Here is a 15,052-nt window from a genome sequence, read left to right on the forward strand (position 1 = left end):
TTTGTCAATCGTTATTGTTCTGGTTGTAGAGATGAGTGAATGTTATACCGCAAGATCCAAGTGTAACCATCTATCACTTTTCACCTGTCAGTCTGTGTATCTGTCAACGCTGCATTAACGTTACAAAAAATCAACCTCCCTTGCTTGAGGCTGAGCTGAGCTGAGTTACCTAGTTACGGAAAAAGGAAATCGTCTCAAAAACGACCGACCCTGACTCAAAGACGAAACATGCCTCTAAAAAGATGAGATCCTGAAACACGAAACATGCCTAGCGTTTTTGTCGATCATCCAGAGGTCAGAGTCAGAGACCTGAGAAATTCATGGTGGTTACTATCACAAGCCAAATACTTCCCACTGGATTTAGTTCCATGCTGCATTGAACACGAGGTGAAAAAAAGAAGCTCATAGCCAAGCTTCCTGGAGGTGGAGATGCCTCACACATGGAATTCAGTCTCCGCATTCCCCGGAGGTAGTTATACCCTATACTCTACTCTTCAACAGTTATGTTTCTTACCAGAGATTGTTTCCCTTTGAGTTGTAACTTTTCGCATGTTATTAACTCTTGTCCGAAACCTTGATACCACCGCATTTATTAACCTATTGTAATCACTTGTGATCTAAAACCAACCACCAAGATTCATCTTGATATCTAATGGCCACCACACATAAACAACATTCTTGAGCGTGCGTGGTAAGTGTTGAACTTTATCTCAATCTTCTGACCTAGTAATAGTCATTCTGAACGAGACTGATAACGAATGCACTCTCTGTCGCCAAGGATGTCTCTGAAAGCAGCCCGCCCTTCATCTGCCTATTTCCCCATCTTTGCCTCCATTCCCACCGCCGCGTAATCATCAAAGAATGTCAATTGTCAACAAGCCTTGAAAATAAAAGATGTCATTGGCTATTAACGGAGTGTTGATATCATTCAGGCCGATTCACTTTTCCAAACATGTCATGGACAGTATTAAACTTGAGCAGAGAAGAGCCACATCTTTCTTTCCTCTCATGATGTTCCAAGGTCGGCGATTCTGTATTGCCAAGAAGCTACCATCAATATGAGAGACTGACGTTCACAATCACTTCACACCTCAGATTTTGTACAAAATGTAAAAAGAATCGACAACGACAGGATTCGAACCTGCGAGGCCGAAGCCAATAGATATCCAATCATTATGATTCAAGTCTATCTCCTTAACCACTCGGACACGTTGTCTAGTTTTAATTGCATGCTGTGCAGCTAATGAAATAATATGTACCCAAAGAAACACCAAGGTTTCCATACTAGTCAGAGATTGTCCTTTATCACAATGATGCTTGTCATTATTGGTATTTAAAGGTTTCTTTATTCTAATCAAGATTGTAGTAAACAGTCACTCATCTTACTTTTATATCTATATACAAATCTTAGCAATTAAATTATTAAATTATAGTTTATTTGTAATTCTGGTCTTTGGCCTTGAATAAAATTGCAACAACCAAGACAAGATAATGCCATAAAACAAATACTCGCTCATGCCTTGTGATTAAATGTTCTGTCGTAATTCGTGTTCTCATCATAAATATGCCAAGCAAACGCAAACAGACCCTGTCCACTCACAGCCAGCCAGTCATCAACGTACAAAAGGCTGCCACGAGAGCGATTCTCATGACATTGGTAACCAAACCCATTGCCGCACTGCTGCCGTCTGTAGCCAACGGCATCGAAACGAACTCTGTAGGCGTAGTCGAGGCAGCGGTGACAGGGTCAGGATCTTCAGGTAACGGGCCCATGGTCAAGACGCCCCATTCCGCTTCCTTTCCGGTAAAGGTCGATTTCCATACTACTTCAGTTGGTCCAGTGTGAATACCATCATTGTAACCCTTGTCGAAACTAGAGTATCCAGAGCATGTCGCTTTGGTTGTGCCTTGTAGACTGCACTCCAAGTTTGCCGTTCTATATCACATTAGCATAGTGACAGATTACCAGAAAGAAAGAAAAAAGACACACAGTCTTGAAGGGTTAGTTCCGTGGAATCGAACGGTATCAGGGCCTTCAACAAGAACAAAAGGAAACTCGAGAGAAAGATCGCACTCTGGAGGAGTGGAACCGTCTGTATCTGGACAGAATATCGTGTATGTTGTCTCTTGGGCCTGCTCGTCGCTCGAAATGATGCTACCGCGGACAAGGGACCAGGACTCTTTGTTGTAGTATGGCAAGTATATAGGCGCTGCGGTGATAGTGGGAGGTTCTTCCTCGGCATATGTGACACTATTCACAGCCAGCACCGCCAACAGAGTTGAGGTGAGTCCCAACATGGTACTGCGCTTCGCTGCACTGTACTGTAGGCTGGATCGTCGCGCGCAGGGATAAAAAAGGTTCGCAAATAGGGCAGTCTAGCCAATTAAAGGTCCTCAAGGTGTGTATCCGTGTAGTAAGGCGCGTGCGAATACAGTACTGTTCAAGGGCTAGTCACTGTTCAGGTATCTGTATTGTCTAAATACAAAATTCCTCTGCTCTGGGCGCGAAATGGCAACGTGATTGTTTCAAGATGGATGTCTGTCCCTTTTTCCCACTCATTTGAAGGAGAAACTGGGATGGGACTCGGGAGGGGCCAGCAAAGACGTGAGCCAAGCATCTACGGAGAGTGCCAAGACCTGGGCGACCGAGGCTGAGGTCTGGAGCTACCTCTGGAAGATGGTGATGTTTGTATATAAAGAGCACAGGTGAGGGTACGTATGGGGACATGACATGAAAGACATGATTGAGGTTCCCTCTCTAGAGTCCATCTTGATTAAAGGATTACCGGAAAACCGGCTTCAAAATGTCAGACGGATGAATTTCTTGCGACATGCCAAGACTGAGAAATCGTAATGAAACTTTGATGCCAAGACTGAATGCCAAGACATTTTTATTATCTTATCCTATCCATTAATTTAGCCCAAGACAGAGTACCTAGGAGTAGCTCAACAAACAACCACCGAAAACCAGTCCATCGGCGACTACTAGACAAGGTAACTCAGGCTACTCTGAAAAAAGAGATACATTTCCTGTTGGAGACCTCACCGCGTCAGGGTGCCCCTTGACCTTGAACTACATTGAGTCTACCGAGTATTTTAGTGTATCGCGGAGCAACATGGGGAGCTCATTACTCCGTACTCCGTCCGTACTTAACTATATTATAGTGAACAGGCGCCTAGATAGATCTCTTCTTATCCGAATGCTGCCTACCTCCAACTCGTACGAGAACAAGGATATGACACCGGTCAGATACACACGCTACCACCCATAAGATGAGACTAACTCTATTCAATTAATGCTTCAGAAATAAAGATCAATAGTCTCAACTGCCAAACATAACAGACGCCAAATCATTAGACTATTCTCCGTTGTCACTATACTTTAAAAAGGCCTATTTCTCCACCAGAAATCACTATCCTTGAGACTTGGCTGAGGATCAATACTATTTGACTCTGTCTTGGCTTCGTGGTTGTATGTAAATCTCCCGCTTCCCTTCTCCAATCCTCTGCCTCTTCCCCTGTCTTTCCCCTTGCCCTACGAGGCCCGAGTGGGTGGCACCAGGGCGGATCCTCGGAATACTAAAGCCGTTTTTCATTTCCTTTGTTCACCTCTGAAAAGGTAAGTGTTTCGAGAATTAGCGCTATCGCTGTCTAAGCGACCCCCGAAGGATTCACTCACTCAATTAGAATGATTGGATAGGTGACTCTCGGGCCCTTTTGTCAAGACTGATACAGGTGACAATCGGCAGGCAGGAGGTAGTTTCTGGTGTAGAAAATTTGCTAAAAGGAGATCATCTGCCTCTCGAATGTCTTGCGTTGACTTAGTACTATCGTTGTTTTTAAAGCATCTACAGTCGATCTTTTCACCTTCGTTTTCACGTCCAACCCGATACATTCTTTTTTATTACTCAACTACTACCACTCGTTAATAATATAAAACTTTCAAAATGGTTCGATCTCTTGCTCTTTTCGCTGGCGCCATTGCCACTGTCGCCGCCGCCCAGACAACCACCGTCAACTTCTTCCTCCCCGGATTCGATGATCAACCTCTTGTGGGATCTGTCGTCGCCGTCAAGGGTGGGGCGACCAGTGTCGCCATCAACTGCCGTGAGGGAACCGACCCCAGCGACTGCGGCATCCAGGAAGAGCGCACTATTGTTGGTGGTCCCTCCACCATGGACATCAGCTACTCCTACAGCCCTCCCGAGGAGTACGGCGGTGGTCTCATGTAAGCATCTACCCTTTTATAGAGTTGGCACTCATAAATGGACATACTAACACATCTTCCAGCGATCAAAGAACTGGCTGCAAACTGGACCCCAAGAATGATGTGGCCTTTTGCTCTGTCGAAGCAACAAACGTCATTTCTGGTGTTACCGAGTCTATGGCCACCTCGACCGCTCTCAGCGGATACAAGCAACTCATCATGCCCATCACCATCACTGCTGGCGCCGAGAAGTTGAACGGTGGTGGCGCTTCTGCCACTGCCACTGCCTCTGACTCCGAGGCCACTACTGCCGACAAGCCCAAGGATACTGGCGCTCAGGCTACTGGTTCTGCCACTACTTCTGGAGCTGACGCTGATGCCACTCCCTCTGCCGTTGAGTCTGACAACGCTGCCGGCCCCATGGTGACCCAGAACGCCGTCCTGGCTGCTGCTGCTGCCATTGTCGGTGGTGCTGCTGCCATGCTGTTGTAAAAGTCTCACGCGAGAAGGGAATGATGATTTGGTAACACGTTAAGCAGTAATGATATCTAATTAAAACCATTCAATTCTATGTCAAATCATATCCACATTACTTCTGTGAAGGCAACAGGGTACCAGAAAAGTTGGCCGCTGGAATCATAAGAGACGAAATTAGTAGGTCACCTTATGCACCTGAGATTATAGTCCTTAGACTACTTATTTTTATATCCTAACTCGGGAGCCTAACTTTTCTACTCACTAGGAAGGGTCATTCAAGGAGTGTGTGATGTTTATCGTGACAACGTTACTTCTAACACCGAACTCGACTTCTCAAAACAACGTAAAGGATAAAAGTTGTACTCAAAGCAATAAAAAAGCAACTCAACCAAATGCACAGCAGCGCAGTAAAGCAATTCCAATTTGTTTGACGCATACAACAACTCAAAGTAGTAAAGACGCAAAGCCAAGGGTATCATGTGCTTGCATAAAATGGCATGGTATTAGTTCAGGTACGGTCCTCTCTTCCATCGAGCCAACTGGTGCATTGTATACATCGGATAGACTAGAAAGGGTTAGTTATGCATACTTATAATCTTTTACTTCCCAATTCTCACCTTCTCGTTGATGCGTTGTCTGCAGTACTTGCACTTCTTAGTGTGCTTGATGATGGGCTCGGACGATGCAAGCTGCCACAAATGGGCGAGTCCGTACAAGGCGAGACCCAGTACAAGGAAGGATATCATTTGATTGACAAACGATCTACATCTTGTTAGCAACCACAGTAACAATACCGGTCCTTATCACTTACCCATAAGCCCAAACAACAGCACCGTCATCTTGTGCTTGATGCAAGGTGTTGTAGCCCGTGGTCTTGTTAAAGTTGGGTCCCTTTTGCAGAACAGCAAATTTCTCCTCCATGTTCTTGTTTAAGGGTAGGATAATAGAAATAGGCGGCATGAGCACGTCGCTCACAAATGACTTGACCAAGTCGGTGAAGGCAGCCGCAAGACTGTTTGATCCGTGTTAGTTATTGGAAGTAGAAATATGGGTCGAACCTCTTACATCAAACCAACGGCAATCTTGAGAATGTCATCTTGGAAAGCAAAGTCGAAAAAACCATCCCAAAAGTGCTTAACTCTCTTGTGGCCCCGACCGAGGAGTGTCTCGGACTCGCCAGAGCCGGACTCTTCATCGGGGAAGCGACCGGGCATGTTGCGATAGCTTGGGCGTGAAGTTCTCCAAAGACCAGACAGCCAGGACATGGGCTACAATTCGTGAGGTGAGATGTTTGATGAGGGGAAGAAGAGTTGAAGGATTCTGATGCTTTCGTTTCAGTTATGGCAGCCTGAAGACGGGTCCTCGCTACAGGTGTTCATCCAATGTCAGTTAGACACGCGCTTCACGCGGTTGATATGTCACTGACGTCATGGGCACCCAAGCGACCGGCTGTAGGGTAATCAAGTCGACAATATTATGTCTTTGTTTGCATGTTTTATTCTACCTAGTCCTCAGGGTATTAGAAAAATTGACCGCTGGAAGCATAAGAGACGAAATTAGTAGGTCACTTTATGCCCTATGCTATTTCTTAGACTACTTATTCTTATACCCTAAGACTTAGGAAGCTATTTTTTCTGCTACTTAGTAGCTAGTTTCCGTAGTACAACTGTCGTTTTACTAGGTTTAAGTATGGGTTTTTTTACTTCTTCTTTTTTTTTTTTTTTATAATACACTAAGCTCTCTGATGATAAGAAGACTGCAGCGTGAATACCCAAGCAGAATACTCATTCTTCATAAGTTACCATGGTAAGCTCGATTCATGGATGTTAGTTTTAAAGCTTAAGATTCTAACTGCAACACCGGTATTCAACTAAAGTGAAAGCCGTCATTAATAATGCTTCCACTAACACTCTAACTGATAGGTATAAATATCATGAGTTCCAAAATCAGTCATGAACTTCTCGTGTTGATAACCTGATTGGCCAATCAGAACTCCAGTACCCACACTGTAAAGAAGCCTTAGAACTAATTATTAGAAATCCAGACTCCCCATAACTACTCATCAAAAGTTGTAATATATAGAAGAACCCAACTTTGAAAACTCACAAAATGACCTCCCCTTTCCGCCTTATGCGACCTATCGCCCAGGCTGCCCGATCTGGCGCCGCTTCTTTCGCAGCTCGACCTTTCCACACCACAGCTGCGCGATTCGCTGTTCAGGATATCAAGACGTGAGCTTGAGAGATAGATCGAGACCAAATCTCGGCAAAACTAACTCAGCTTGACAGAACCAAGGAATTCAAGGATCTAGTTTCCACAACAGACAAGGCTGTCCTCGTTGACTGCTTTGCCACCTGGTGCGGTCCTTGCAAGGCTATTTCTCCCATCCTCAGCAAGTAAGAGTCCAGACACAACAAACGCCCTCAAAACTCTCAGACTGACATGCCCAACTTAGGCTTTCCGAGCAACCTCCTCTTTCTGACAACATTGAGTTTGTCAAGTTTGATGTTGATCAGCTGCCCGACCTGACCGCTGAGTTGGGCGTTCGCGCCATGCCAACTTTCTTCGTCTTCAAGGGCGGCAACAAGGTTGATGAGCTGGTCGGTGCTAACCCCCAGGCCCTTCAGTCTATGCTTGCCAAGCATGCCAGTTAAGCTGTTTTATTACTTTACCATCTTGTATTCTATGTCGCGATTCGCAAGGGAGAACTTGTTGAATGTGACCTGGCTTGTGCGGGCTATCCATGAAAAGGAAGCGCAGGAGGTAACTGTGTATATTAGCATAGCTAGACTTTGCAATTGGACATTGGTATCTTGGCTATGAGATATCTGGCCACAGATACTCTTGAGCCTCATGTCGATCAACTGTCACAAATTGTATTGCGGTGTCGGCTAGAAGTGGTTCAGCCAACTAACTTGTTCTCATCCGGCCTTCTACTTCCAGTATAGACAGAAACAAGCGGGGGTGGAAGACCGCAATGTATGGTATCACAGAAGATCATACGGTCAATGTCATTTGCGCCCGGGAAACATTGAAAAGTTGGAAAAGGCGTCCCACAATGAATACCATTGGCCAAGTACAACTTGGAGTAAACATTTGACTCCAACACCCTTATCTTGACATTGCATCTTTCCGCTATCTCTGTGGAGGCAATCCCGGTTTCGGCGGGTCCCCGCGGGAAACTTGCTGCATCAGACCAATTAGAAGAACCAATTCGGCCGGGTTAGCAATCGGGGCTTTAACTAAGAACCGAGGGGACGGTTAGTATAAGGTCATGAGATAAGTCAAGTTGATGCGACAGCCTCACCAACCTCAATTTATTATCTGTCTTTTGGACTTAATTTATTTTAAAAATCATCGACTTTCTCCAAACTAAGGCCCCAATCTGCAAACCTGAAGCAAGTTTCGTAACAACCATCAACATGGCTAACACAATCGTCGTCGTTGGGTGAGTCCCGTAGTCGGAGTTCGTTATACCAACAAAAACTAACATGAAGCAGCGCTGGTGTCTCTGGCTTGACTTCAGCCTATCTTCTATCCAAGAACAAGGGGAACAAGATCACAGTCGTTGGTAAACATATGCCCGGTGATTACGACATTGAATATGCCTCGCCTTTTGCCGGAGCCAACGTCTGCCCGTAAGTCCAAACAGACAGATCTGGTATTAGACTTTTGACGGTAACTAACAATCATCTAGAATGGCTACACAAGAAAACAGCAGATGGGAACGTCGAACATGGGTAGAGTTCAAGAGACTTTGTGAGCAGGTCCCTGAGGCTGGTATTCACTTTCAAAGTGCGACATCATATATTCTCAGAAATCACTGGCCTTACTAACATCTTGTAGAGTGCAACATTGCAAGACGCAAGAAGGATGCTGAAGAAGCAAAGAGCAACAACTTCCCTGACGCATTGTTTCAAGAAGAGCCATGGTACAAGGAGTTGTTTGAGGACTTCCGAGAGCTGAACCCAAACGAGGTCACCCGCGGTTACGACTCGGGTTGCCAGTTTACATCTGTCTGTATTAACACCGCCATCTATCTTCCCTGGCTAGCGGGCCAATGCCTCAAGAATGGTGTTGTTATCAAGCGAGCCAACCTCACCGACATCAGCGAGGCGAAAAAGCTGAGCCACACAGGCAACGTTCCCAACATCATCGTCAATGCCACTGGTCTAGGCTCCCTCAAGCTCGGCGGTGTCAAGGACGAGACTATGGCACCTGCGCGTGGACAGATCGTGGTGGTACGAAACGAGAGCACACCTATGCTTATCACATCTGGAGTTGAAGATGGTGGAAGCGACTTGATGTACCTGATGCAGCGAGCAGCTGGTGGCGGCACGATTTTGGGTGGAACCTACGACATTGGCAACTGGGAGTCTCAGCCAGATCCTAATGTCGCTCAGCGCATCTTGCAGCGCATTGTTGAAGCCCGCCCAGAAGTTGCGGATGGTAAGGGCGTCAAGGGACTGAGCATTATTCGACACGCTGTTGGGCTACGACCTTGGAGAAAGGGTGGTCTCCGACTTGAGGAAGAGAAGCTGGATGACGAGACATGGATTGTGCACAACTATGGCCATTCAGGCTGGGGCTACCAAGGCTCATATGGCTGTGCCGAGGGTGTGGTTGAATTGGTTGACAAGGTTGGCCAAGGTGTCAAGGCGAGATTGTAGACTGACTCAAGCGACCGATGGGAGAAAATCTGGCTTTGAATAATATAATCGCAAGATGCTATTGTCTGTTTTATTCTCACTTCTATCGTGTCTTTAACTTGAATACAATTTTGGTGACGATGTAGAGTTTATGCATTTCGCGGGGCCCCGCATTTCCACAGCTGTCATGAACCCCTGGCCCAAAGCTCATGAAGCTTCCCTTTTCCCACTTTCACAGGCCAGCGGCTATCTCAAATCGACAAGATGGCTGACCCTGCGCCTGGCGCTCTCACGCGAGGCACTCGATTCGTCAGGAACGTTCTGACCGGCCAACACGCGCTCTCAAAATGCATTCCCGTCGCGCTTTGGCTCGCCGACGCGGTGGGCACTGGTCTGATCATTTGGAAAGTCCCATGTACGATGCGCCCGACTCTCTCACAACCCAGAACAAAGCTAATTTTGTATGCGCAGATACCGAGATCGACTGGGTGGCATATATGCAACAGGTTTCACAATTCGTCTCTGGCGAACAGGACTACACCAAGATCGAGGGTGGCACGGGTCCCCTCGTGTATCCAGCTGCTCATGTCTACACCTTTACAGGACTCTACCACATCACGGACCAAGGCGAGAACATTTTTCTAGCGCAACAAATCTTCGGTGTTCTGTATATGGCGACACTAGCAGTAGTCATGCTCTGCTATTGGAAAGCCAAGGTAGGTCACGGTGGCAGGCCGCTTTTACGACATGACTTGCTGATATTGCTCAGGTACCCCCATACATGTTCGTCTTTCTGATCGCCTCGAAACGATTGCACAGCCTTTTCGTCCTGCGATGCTTCAACGATTGTTTCGCCGTCTTCTTCCTATGGCTCAGCATCTTTTTCTTCCAGCGTCGAAATTGGACCTTTGGAAGTCTGGCATATACCTGGGGTCTCGGAATCAAGATGTCGCTACTGCTGGTCCTTCCTGCTATCGGCGTTATTCTCTTGCTAGGAAGAGGTTTCTGGCCCGGTCTACGTCTCGCATGGCTCATGGCACAGGTTCAGTTCGCGATTGGAATCCCGTTCATCATGAAGAATCCTCGTGGTTATGCGGCTCGAGCTTTTGAGCTGTCGCGTGAGTTCAAGTTCGAATGGACGGTCAACTGGCGCATGTTGGGTGAGGAGGTCTTCCTCAGCAAATCTTTTGCTATATTCCTTCTTGTTTGTCACGTTATAGCACTTCTGGTTTTTATTTCCCAGAGGTGGCTCCAACCAACTGGACAACCTCTTTCTGCCATGATCCCTTCCTTTTTGCGACTGAAGTCTCCATTCAATCAGCAGGAGCAGCTTCGAATCTCCCACTACGTCACCCCCGAGTATGTCATGACAACGATGCTCTCTGCCAACGTTATTGGTCTGTTGTTTGCGAGGTCGCTCCATTACCAATTCTATGCATATCTCGCGTGGGCGTCGCCCTACCTCCTCTGGCGAGCCACAGAAGATTCCTTCATTGTGTTGCTTATATGGGCAGCGCAGGAGTGGGCCTGGAACATCTTCCCAAGCACCGACCTCAGCTCCCGCGTGACTGTGGGTGCGATGCTTGCGACGGTTGTGTTGGTGTATCGCGGAACAGCCAGACTTGCGGTTCCTCCTTCTCAGGCTCGGAAAATCGAGGCCAAGAACAAATAGATCTGGATCTAAATTGTGACCTCACTCATCTTCGGAGTCACTTGGGGGCATTTTGCCGACGTTGGATTCTTCTTCGGAGTCGCTAAAGTCATATGTGCTCTTCTTGACAAATTCTTTAGGCCTATGATAGATCTGATTAGCCTAGTTCATTCCACGCAGCATAGAGCCTAGACTTACCAATAAGACTGTTTACGCCAAGCCTTCTCGTCTCGAACAACATTCACAATCTCTCCATCTGCTCGGGTGTCTTCTTTGCTATCTTGATATATTTCGGCCAGAACGAAGCCGCCGCGCTTGATCCAGATGGTGTTTCGAAATCGCTGTGCCAATTCCAACATCAGAGTTTTGGTGTTTGGGAGCTCGCAGGTGTACAAGTTGTTTCCCTCGGGCTTGACAACACGAACAAGGGACTGGTTGGACTCGAGAGCGTCAGGCGGTGTCAGGGCAGCCTCAGCGGCCGCAAGTACGTTTCTCTTAGGACGTCCCATTGTAAAGTTTGTTATTGACGACTTTCGCAAAGTGTTGGACTATTTTTCTCCTGATATGATAAAAATGTGGAGGGGTTGCTTTGGAGGGGCAGATACTGGGTACAGCGATACGTGAACCTTGGTAGACTCAAGCTTCAAATATCGGTATATCCAATATGACTTATGAACTACACCGGACTTACTATATTGGGACTCTCCGGCCAGGTACAATTACTGCTCTCATAATACCATGTAACATAAATTTTTCTTATTCTCTCATGCTGCGCCATGAATAGACGTGGGTCTTTTTAGGCACTAGGACTTCCGGGGCAAGGTGGAACTGTAACCTTGACTTCAATGCTGGGTTGGTAACCCAAAGCAGCAAGACTATCAACTTATCATCAGCATCAAGAAGGTGGCCATTTTGTCAGCAAAGCCTTATGAATTAATACCCAATCGGGTCTTTTAGAAGCCCACCTTGATGTTGCTGTTGTACTATGAGTCTGTCGCTGACTACATCTTGGCCAGGGTTTGATGTCGTGGGTAAATTATTCGGTAGCTTATGCTATTGGTCTACCGTTTTTCTTTCGCCTCGTTTACCATCTAAGTGGGCTCGGCTTGACTGCCATTCTTTGAATGGCGCTTCTCTCAGTACAATGTTGTTTATGTTACCTGATGGAGGCATTCCACCATTGAAGGAATGTTTCGGATGCAAAGATGGGTGATCAAGTGATCTAAGCATTGATTCATTATAAATTCCGTGAAGATTCGGTCAAAGACTATTTCTCTACGCCGGTGTGTATATCAAGGGATCGCAGCCATGTCTGGATCAGATTATACTCTCCTGTCATCTTGTATGTCACCGACACATACTGACTATCAATTCATACCATTGAGAGATACTCATCCAACATGGAACCTTCAATGCTCTCGGGCCTCGTTGCAGCTGAACCAGCCCTTGCCAAATCCCAAGATGAAGACCTTTATCGACCCTTGACAGCACCCGCAAAAACAGTCCCAAGAACACAAGTCGGTACCTCCCATAGAGAATCCTTCCAGCTTCACAACATTCCAATCCAAGATGATCGCACAAGAGATGCATTTTCTACCAACGCCAGCAACGACCTGGAAATGAGTCGACCCAACACTCCAGACTCCAATACCGAAGTTGTCGAAGTTCTACCTACTTTTTGGAATCCATTCATGAACCGCTTCAGAGCCCTTTTTGGCTGCCTTGCACAACTGGGTAATGCACTGAGTGATGGTGCTGCTGGCGCATTGATCCCATATATGGAAAAGTATGTTGACTAAATCCGACGTTCAACGGCAGTGGCTAACTAGTTCAAGATATTATGGTATTGGATATGGCACGGTATCCCTGATCTTCGTAGGACAAGCCATTGGTTTTATCGCCGCAGCCGTATTTCTAGACGTCCTGCGAGCCAAACTTGGTCGAGCCAAGCTCCTCGGGCTGGGTCAAGCCTTAGTCACTTTGGCATATGTACCTATTATCTGCGGAGCACCTTTTGCAGTCGTCGTCGTCTCCTTTTTCTTCATTGGCTTCAGTATTTCTATTAACGTCGCCATCGGAAACCTCTTCTTTGGTGGACTCCGAAACGGAACGTTCATGCTTGGTATCCTCCATGGTACTTATGGGATAGGAGGTACGATTGGGCCCCTCATCGCAACTGCACTCGTCACAGCTGCAAATGCAGTATGGAACCGGTACTACATCATAACATGTGCCCTTGGTGCCGTGACTTTTGTTCTGGGCACTTGGGCGTTTTGGACATACGAAAAGGAGATGAGCCCTACGGCGCGTCAGAGAGAGTCATCCCAGGCGGGAGAGTCGCTGATGAACAGCATGTTTCTTGCTATGAAAATGCGCATCGTATTTCTGGGCTCGCTCTTCATCTTTGCTTACCAAGGAGCTGAAGTTTCTATTTCTGGCTGGGTCATCTCTTTCCTTATTGAAGACCGTGATGGAGACCCTTCTTCGGTCGGTTATGTGACAGCAGGCTTCTGGGCGGGTATAACAATTGGTCGGTTTCTCCTGTCTGCCCCTGCTCAACGCATAGGCGAGAAGAAACTTGTTTACTTTCTCACCGTAGGTGCGCTGGCGTTTGAACTTCTTGTTTGGTTTGTGCCTAACATTGTGGGCAACGCCATCGCTGTTTCCATCGTCGGTCTCTTTCTTGGACCTATCTACCCATGCGCCGCAGCAGTCTTCCTTCGTGGTATGAGCCGACGTGAGTCTCTAAGTGGGATTGGGACAATCAGTGCCTGTGGTAGTGCGGGAGGAGCTGTTGCACCTTTCATTACTGGTCTCCTTGCTCAGGCTGTTGGTACATTTGTACTCCACCCTATTGCGATTTTCCTTTTCGCTGTCATGTTGGTGTGCTGGTACTTTCTACCCACAGAGGATAAGAGGGCTGAGTAACAAATCGGCTTTCGGGAACCCTGGAGATCCTTAAGGAATCTGCAACAAGATGATGATTAGGAGTATTACAAAAGAATGAGACGGGTCCAGGAAACATTGTGAATTGGCTCAGATTGACCAATTCTATCCGAAATCTATAAAAGATCTATCATATAATCCGTGTAGATGGTTTGCATCTAATTCTTTATCCTCTATGCCTCTATGTAACCATAGACACCAAAACATTTCTCTTCCTTCTATATCATGAAAAATTCCTACTTAAATGCGACCGCGGGCAGCATCCTTGACAGAAACGGTACCAGCCGCAATGTCTTTGACGGTTTGAGTGATGCTGGACCAATCACGGAATGTGACAAAGGGAACGTTCTCGTTCTCACACCAGGTGACGAGATCTGTGGGAGATTAATCAGCATTCACTTGCACATTCAAACAATTATCCAAAGTCGTGATTGTACGCACCCTTATCAGCCTTAGCAAACAACAAATCAGTTTCCTTGGCGGCAGAAAGATCAGAAACACCATCGCCAGCGTAGAACATCGTAGGTCGGTCAGGTAGCGAAGAGTACTTGCGGATCTCGATGGACTTGTCATGGCCATGGATGCTATTATAATCAGTAAGGGATAGAATACCATGTTCGGGCAGGCATACCTGTCGTCATGAAACTCAATTCTCCAACCACCCTCGTCCTTCAGAGTTTTGCCCTCGCGTGCTGTGACATAGTTGCTCACGATCTGAATGTCCCAGCCAGGACCGAGAAGGGTATCCAGGAGAGCTCGAATGACAGGCTCCATACCACCACTGAGAATGACAATAGGAACGTTGTTCTGTTGCGCCCAATCGTAGAACTCCTTGAAGCCGGGGTCGAGCTTAATGTTCTTGAGGAGGATGTCGACACACTCGTCGAAAGGAGTCTTGATGCTGTCAAGCATCTCAACAAAGCTATCGCGGAAGTGCATCTTTCCAAAGAGAACATCCTTGTTAAGCTGACGACGGCGCTCAACACCGAAGCCAAGGTTGTCGGTCATGTAGTCATTAGAATCGGCGGTGGTGACGGTGCCGTCAAAGTCGGTAAAGAAGATGAACTTGGGGTTGTTCTTGAGAGCTGGAGTGTCTGAAGAAGCCATGATGAAGGTCTGGAG

General features: G+C 46.8%; 9 protein-coding genes across 9 annotated transcripts; 5 read left to right on the forward strand and 4 right to left on the reverse strand.

The window, feature by feature from the left end:
* Positions 1-1,596: 1,596 nt before the first annotated feature.
* On the reverse strand, positions 1,597-2,298 carry FSST1_000863 (uncharacterized protein; the record flags this gene model as incomplete). Its single annotated transcript, XM_083235202.1, has 2 exons — positions 1,597-1,936; positions 1,991-2,298. 2 exons carry the CDS (start codon positions 2,296-2,298, stop codon positions 1,597-1,599), a joined length of 648 nt encoding a protein of 215 aa, XP_083091045.1.
* A 1,649-nt stretch (positions 2,299-3,947) lies between these two features.
* FSST1_000864 (uncharacterized protein) lies at positions 3,948-4,699 on the forward strand (the record flags this gene model as incomplete). Its single annotated transcript, XM_083235213.1, has 2 exons — positions 3,948-4,228; positions 4,291-4,699. The coding sequence occupies 2 exons, from the start codon at positions 3,948-3,950 to the stop codon at positions 4,697-4,699; spliced, it is 690 nt and encodes a 229-aa protein (XP_083091046.1).
* Positions 4,700-5,192: 493 nt separating this feature from the next.
* Positions 5,193-5,898, reverse strand: FSST1_000865 (large-conductance mechanosensitive channel; the record flags this gene model as incomplete). The annotated part of the gene is made up of 4 exons (XM_083235224.1): positions 5,193-5,249; positions 5,302-5,446; positions 5,496-5,696; positions 5,750-5,898. 4 exons carry the CDS (start codon positions 5,896-5,898, stop codon positions 5,193-5,195), a joined length of 552 nt encoding a protein of 183 aa, XP_083091047.1.
* Positions 5,899-6,793: 895 nt separating this feature from the next.
* Positions 6,794-7,338, forward strand: FSST1_000866 (thioredoxin-like protein; the record flags this gene model as incomplete). Its single annotated transcript, XM_083235235.1, has 3 exons — positions 6,794-6,915; positions 6,973-7,080; positions 7,140-7,338. The coding sequence occupies 3 exons, from the start codon at positions 6,794-6,796 to the stop codon at positions 7,336-7,338; spliced, it is 429 nt and encodes a 142-aa protein (XP_083091048.1).
* A 768-nt stretch (positions 7,339-8,106) lies between these two features.
* On the forward strand, positions 8,107-9,354 carry FSST1_000867 (FAD dependent oxidoreductase; the record flags this gene model as incomplete). The annotated part of the gene is made up of 4 exons (XM_083235246.1): positions 8,107-8,132; positions 8,185-8,322; positions 8,382-8,479; positions 8,531-9,354. The coding sequence occupies 4 exons, from the start codon at positions 8,107-8,109 to the stop codon at positions 9,352-9,354; spliced, it is 1,086 nt and encodes a 361-aa protein (XP_083091049.1).
* Positions 9,355-9,597: 243 nt separating this feature from the next.
* On the forward strand, positions 9,598-11,005 carry FSST1_000868 (dolichyl-P-Man:Man(5)GlcNAc(2)-PP-dolichol alpha-1,3-mannosyltransferase; the record flags this gene model as incomplete). Its single annotated transcript, XM_083235257.1, has 3 exons — positions 9,598-9,748; positions 9,805-10,049; positions 10,103-11,005. The coding sequence occupies 3 exons, from the start codon at positions 9,598-9,600 to the stop codon at positions 11,003-11,005; spliced, it is 1,299 nt and encodes a 432-aa protein (XP_083091050.1).
* A 21-nt stretch (positions 11,006-11,026) lies between these two features.
* On the reverse strand, positions 11,027-11,493 carry FSST1_000869 (uncharacterized protein; the record flags this gene model as incomplete). The annotated part of the gene is made up of 2 exons (XM_083235268.1): positions 11,027-11,126; positions 11,183-11,493. The coding sequence occupies 2 exons, from the start codon at positions 11,491-11,493 to the stop codon at positions 11,027-11,029; spliced, it is 411 nt and encodes a 136-aa protein (XP_083091051.1).
* An 891-nt stretch (positions 11,494-12,384) lies between these two features.
* On the forward strand, positions 12,385-13,912 carry FSST1_000870 (major facilitator superfamily domain-containing protein; the record flags this gene model as incomplete). The annotated part of the gene is made up of 2 exons (XM_083235279.1): positions 12,385-12,770; positions 12,820-13,912. The coding sequence occupies 2 exons, from the start codon at positions 12,385-12,387 to the stop codon at positions 13,910-13,912; spliced, it is 1,479 nt and encodes a 492-aa protein (XP_083091052.1).
* Positions 13,913-14,170: 258 nt separating this feature from the next.
* Positions 14,171-15,037, reverse strand: FSST1_000871 (HAD-like domain-containing protein; the record flags this gene model as incomplete). The annotated part of the gene is made up of 3 exons (XM_083235290.1): positions 14,171-14,304; positions 14,372-14,514; positions 14,562-15,037. The coding sequence occupies 3 exons, from the start codon at positions 15,035-15,037 to the stop codon at positions 14,171-14,173; spliced, it is 753 nt and encodes a 250-aa protein (XP_083091053.1).
* Between the last annotated feature and the right edge of the window lie 15 nt (positions 15,038-15,052).

Source organism: Fusarium sambucinum, chromosome IV (genome assembly GCF_050947815.1).
Source record: "Fusarium sambucinum isolate potato_lamoka chromosome IV, whole genome shotgun sequence".
In the NCBI taxonomy this organism is placed as follows: Eukaryota; Fungi; Ascomycota; class Sordariomycetes; order Hypocreales; family Nectriaceae; genus Fusarium; species Fusarium sambucinum.